Source organism: Otolemur garnettii, unplaced genomic scaffold (genome assembly GCF_000181295.1).
Source record: "Otolemur garnettii isolate 467f Iridium unplaced genomic scaffold, OtoGar3 scaffold00022, whole genome shotgun sequence".
In the NCBI taxonomy this organism is placed as follows: Eukaryota; Metazoa; Chordata; class Mammalia; order Primates; family Galagidae; genus Otolemur; species Otolemur garnettii.
The window spans coordinates 19962985-19968727 of NW_003852417.1; the positions used below are offsets into that span (position 1 = coordinate 19962985).

At 38.4% G+C, this 5743-nt stretch overlaps 1 protein-coding gene across 1 annotated transcript in view; it reads left to right on the plus strand.

The window, feature by feature from the left end:
- CLIP4 (CAP-Gly domain containing linker protein family member 4) overlaps nt 1-5743 on the plus strand; it is a 61003-nt gene that overhangs the window by 29097 nt on the left and 26163 nt on the right. The window contains 1 exon segment of the mRNA XM_003787497.2: nt 2673-2816. Coding sequence (XP_003787545.1) covers nt 2673-2816 — 144 coding nt within the window.

Below are 5743 nucleotides of genomic sequence, written 5' to 3' on the forward strand. Positions count from 1 at the left end.
CCAGTACCTTGGGCTTCCAGTGTTGCTGGTTAAAAGCTTTGAAGTCTGTCTTCTGTTTTTGACCTTTCCCCTCCTCTTGGAAGCTTTTAGTACTTTTTCGCTCTTTGTTTTTTTCCTTAGAGTTTATGCCATCTTTCTTTTTTACTGACAGTGGGGTTTTTTACCAATAGGAATTGGAGTTCAACACACATGTTTGGTGGGCCATGTTTATCTGGAAATGTATGCATATCTTTTAAAAGAATTCTTCATAATATGTTTACTTTCAGTTAAACCTTACAGGTTAAGATCTATATCATTTAAAAATCTGAGAACAACCCCTCCAGCAGTAACTGACCCCTCCAGCAGTCCAACTGCTCAGTAACTGAGCAGTGAGGGCAGTCATGCACTGTGCGTCTGGTCACTGCTCTAAGTTTGGTTTTGGTTCTCCACAAATTGATGTGGTTAACTAAAAAGATAAGAAGAGTGAAAACTCCATAGGTGAGGTTTTATATACTTGAGAGGTTTTTTTTAAGTGATCAAATTAAATATTGAATCCTTTACAAAAACAAATATTAGCACACAGATATTTTCTGGTAAGATCTTCAAAGAAAAACCACGTATTTCCCCTCAAATGAAGAAAAACATTTATTGAACAACATTATTGTGACATTACAAACACATTGGAAAAAGAACACGTAGTCTGAAAAAGTTGTAATTTTCAGTTTTTTCCCATCCTGCCTATCTCTATACATAGAGTTTTCTGCAATGTGTTCATAATATAATTAGATAAATGATATTTTTATTTCTTGATTTACTTTTCATATTTTTTCTGTATAATGTGATATTTATTGTTTTAATTGTTAATAGTAATGGTGATATAGTAGTTTATAGCTATACTTTGTCATATTGCCAGTTATGTTTTCTCCCATTTATGAATTATTATTCATAAACAATGTATAAACAATGTATATGAATGTATACAATGTATATGAATCTATACATATACATATATGTACATGTATGTGTACATATACATATACAATGCATATGAATGTAAATTTATTATTCATAAACATTGTATATGACTACGTCATAATGACGTAGTCAGGTATATAGTCTTTTCCTCCTGTTCAGATTATTTTCTGCTGATAGTTTTCAGAAGTGTGATCAGATTATAGCAATAAACTAGAAATCGGGACATTCTAGTAAACTAGAAATTGTTTTAGCTGTGTCTGTTCTTTTTTATCTTTTTTTTGGTTGGGGCTGGGTTTGAATCCACCACCTCTGGCATATGGAGCCAGTGCCCTACTCCTTTGAGCCACAGGTGCCACCCCCAGAAATGTGTCTGTTCTTATAGTGTATGAGGGTAACCTTGTAACCTTCATCTACACCTATAAATATAATTATTTCTTTATAATTAATTCCACAAAGTAGATTAGGTCAGGATTTTTGCATTCTAAGAGTGTAAAATAACTTTTTCTCGAAACACTTGGCAACATTGGTTATAATCATCATTATCACCACCGCTGGGGGAAGGGGTGTGAGTAGAGAGAGAGAATGTGTATGTGTGTTTGGGAAGGAAGAAAATTCACAGAAAGCATAAAAAGTTAAAGAAAGTTTTGTGCGTAGGAGATAGAAGAGAAAGCATTGTGAATAAGACAAAAAAAAAAAGGCAGAAAAATCCGGGTAAAATAGTATAGAATTCAAGGTTAGGAGAGAATTTCAAGATTAGCAGAAAAGTGGTACGGTTGGCACTTTTAGCTAAAAATAACCCACTAATTTTTTGTAGTCTTGAGCATTTTTACCCTATTTTAACATGTTATTTTTACTACAGTCCATTTTAGTCATCATGTGTATTTGTTAGATTGTAAACACTCAAGTGAGAGAGGGGCATTCACACATTACGACTTTATTTTCTCTTTTTAAATATCTGAGCCAGATTATCATGATATTTATAGTCTGTATGCGCTGTCTCTAATGTCTGGGCATACTTATTCATACTGACAATTTTATTGCCTGGGTGAACTCCTTCTCGCTAGAATTTTATACTCCCGGCTGCTGTGGATCGCCGTCCCCGCCCCTCACACCATCCCTCCCCCGTACACTGCATTGTTTCTGACCAGCCGGGACTGAGGGCTCAGCTTTTAGGGGAGATTTTGTTTTACAGTCTGAAAGATTTGTTATATCCCTACTATGTGTAAGACGCTGTGTTTAGGTACAGCGAGGCAAGGCAGGGTTGAGTAATGTTAGAATTTTGTCTTTCGAAGGTGCACAGTCTGTAGGAGAGATAAGACATAGATGGAAAGACGACAGTATGGGATAAACTTAAGTTCCAAAGGAGGTAAAAAGTGACATGGAGAAATAAGATTTTATATCTCAGTGTTACTTGCCAATGGCTCAGCAACAATGCAGAACTATTAGCTTTACTCATTTCTCTTTTCCCCCGAATTTCGCTTCATACCTGATGGGGTATCTTTTACGTGGCTCTTAAATTATTGGCGTGTTGTCAGTGTTGGCAACGAGACCGTGAGCTCTGGGAGGGAAAGCGCTTTTGCCTAATTTTTTTTCTCCCTTTCACTGCAGGACATACAGGCACCAAAAAAGAGCTTCAAGTTTTTTACTAGTAAGATGTTTACTTGCCTCTTTGAGATGCTTTTAATTGTTTAACGCTAAAATTCTACATCCTTCTTCAGGTATTTTTGCACCTCTTTCAAAGATAAGTAAAGCAAAAGATCGAAGAAAGAATGTAGTACACACCCCTGCTGCAAAAGCTGCCGTACCTCTCAGTAGGTCCCAGAAAGTTGATGTAGCTCATGTAACGTCAAAAGTCAACACTGGTAGGTCAAACAGAAAGGTAGCTGCCTTCTTCGGCATTTTAATTTTATTTGTGAAATGTCTAATGTTTACATTGGTAGCTAGCTGTGGAACCTGGATTTAATAAAACCTGCATCTTATGTGTTTTTAAACCTCACCCCTGATTATTGAATTCTGCTCCTCCAAAAAGAACTTCAGATTTGTTCCCCCCCTTTTCTTTCCTGTTATCTCTGTATCTTTATCACCCCCTCATCTGATCTCAAAGCTAGATTTTATCCCTCCTTCAAATCTTTTATAAAACACAACCAGCTTTATGTTCCTTATTCAAGGGTGTTCAGTGACTTCTTTATTAGAAAGTCCTGAGTCTTTGAACCCGGGAGCCAGAGTCCTCTTTCTGTATTTGATGTAGGCTCCCACTGCTGCACTGTTGACTGGGGTTTGTTACCTCTCTTCTCTGTCTTTCCCCTAATTTTTCCTTATTCCTCCCTTCATAATTCGTCTCATGCTCTTTATCTGGGTACGGTAACTTCTGCGTTTCGAGGACCTCACCATTCTTCTCCTCCTCGTGCAGATCCTGGGTCTCCATGGGAACTTCCCTGATGAATCCAGCTCTCTTTAATCTCTCCACTCTCTAACTTTGTGTGCCCTTTCTATCCATCGCACAATTGTTAATTGTTATCTTGGGTTTTGTCTTGCGATTGTTTTATAATGCCAATCTTTTCTTCTTTCAGCAAAGTTTTTAAGCTTTAAATGGACGGTGAGAGTAGTTTGTAATTTTGTATTCACATAAGCACTTGTTAGTTCATCAATGGCTGAAGCAGGAGGCTTTCTACCAGGATGAAAGGATTTCATCCAAGAATTTGGCTGGCTTTTCTGTTCTGTTCCATTGGGCTATTTGAATACCCTGTGTCAATACTGCACTCCCTAATTATTACAGTTTTAAGAAATAAGTCTTGATATCCAGTAGAGGAAAGCTTCCTACCTTATTCTTGGTGATTGTCTTGCCTATTTGGGGCCTTTGTAAATCATACTTCCATATAAATTTAAAATAAGCTCTTAACTTTATTTAAAAAAAAATCTGTTGCGGTATTAAGTGGTATTTCATTTAAACCTTAAATCAACTTGGAAAGAACTGACATCTTTATAATAGTCTGTATTTTATGAGCTTAGAATATCTTTCTATTTAATTAGATACTTAAAATATATCCTAATAAGATTGAATAATATTTTCTATAGGTATTTTATACCTGTTTTGTTAGATCTATTCATGGGTACTTTATATTTTCTGATGCTGTTGTAGTTGATTGGCCTTTAAGCTAAAACTCAGAAGTACACTGTGGGTATAACAGGAAGCTCCAAGAGCAACCCCCTCTCTTTCTAGTCTAGGGAGCTGAAAAGGGGTCTCCTGTTAGACAGGTCATGGAAGAAATTCCCTGTTTTCTTTCTTGCTTGCTTTTCCCCCTTGGTTCTCTCCCACTCCAGTCCTCAGCAGTGCTTCAGTGTACAGGCACCTAGAACCCCAAGGAAGGAAAACCCTCATCTCTGACCAGAGGAACTGAGGTCCCAGGAACCACAGATGGAACCCCCCTTGGTTTTTCTTGTTTTCTCACCATGTTACCAAGGAGGTGGAATTGTTCTGAGGAGATTGTATGATTCAGCAGGGAAACTAAAGCCTAGAATTCTACTCTGAATACCAGAAAGGGCTCTCTTGAGCCCAGAGTGTTAGGGAGCTATTGGAGAGGGACTCTAAAAAGCGACCTCGGAAGGCTGGATGTGAATTCCTAGGCCTGCTCCAAGTGATGCATGTATGGATCTGACCAAAGGCCTTGGTCTCCTTGGCAGATCGCTGCTCAGGTCCCAGACTGACCACTGGGTAGCATGACATGTGAGATGGATCTAAGCAGCACAGCCATGGTGGTAGAAACTGAACTGACCTTGGGGCCACAGTGCACAGAAGGTGGGCTAGAACTTCCAGCCTGAACCCACGTGGATGTCAACAGACAACAAGCAGAACTTTCAGTATACTCCCTATGACTTAAATAAGACCCAGAACACCATGTCATGATGTTCAAAATGTGTAGGTTACGATCCAAAATTATTCAAAATATGAAAAATCAGGAAAATCTCCACATCGTGCAAGGAAAAAGATAAGCATGGCAGCTTCAAGATAACACAGATGTTACAGTGAACACAGAAAGACTTTAAAGACTATTTATAACCATGTTCCAGGAATTAAGGGTGAAGACTCTTGAAACAAATGAAAAGAAAGTTTCAACAGAGAAGTAGAATATATGAAAAAGAATCAAATGATATGCACGTGTGTACACACACACACACCAGTACAAGTAAAACTTTGGTAATCAGAGACTGGTGAATTGCATCAACATCAATGCCCTGGTTGGGATGTTTTTACTATGGTTTTGTAGTATGTTACCTTCCGAGGAAGCTGAGAAAAGTGCACAAGGGATCTCCTTGTATTGTTTTTTTATAACTTTATAAGACTCTCTAGTTATCTCAATAAAATAAAAAGGTCCCAGTGGATATTTTAGAACAGAGGAATAACTGAAAAATAAGACATCCACTCTGCAGGTTCCTTCATCAACTCTAACCCACCCCTTCCAGGTCCTGCTAGGCTAGTTCAGACTCTCACACCTGGACTTTGGTAATGAATTCTGACTGGTCCTTGCTTCCAGCCTCTCTTCCTTTGGTTTCCTTCTTGCTGTCAGGAGAATGATCTTTCATTCAAGCTCTGTTCATACCAGTCCTCCTTTTCAAAGCTCAGCCGAGAGGCTCGTTCTTTACAGTAGAGTTCCAGGTCCTTAGCCAGGCGCTGCTACCCACTGAGGTTTTATGGAGACCCGTCTAGTCTTCCTTCTCCCACATCCCAAAAGTACTCTGCTCCCACCAAGCTACTCAACCATTCTCTGTACCCTTCTTTCTTTCTTTCTTT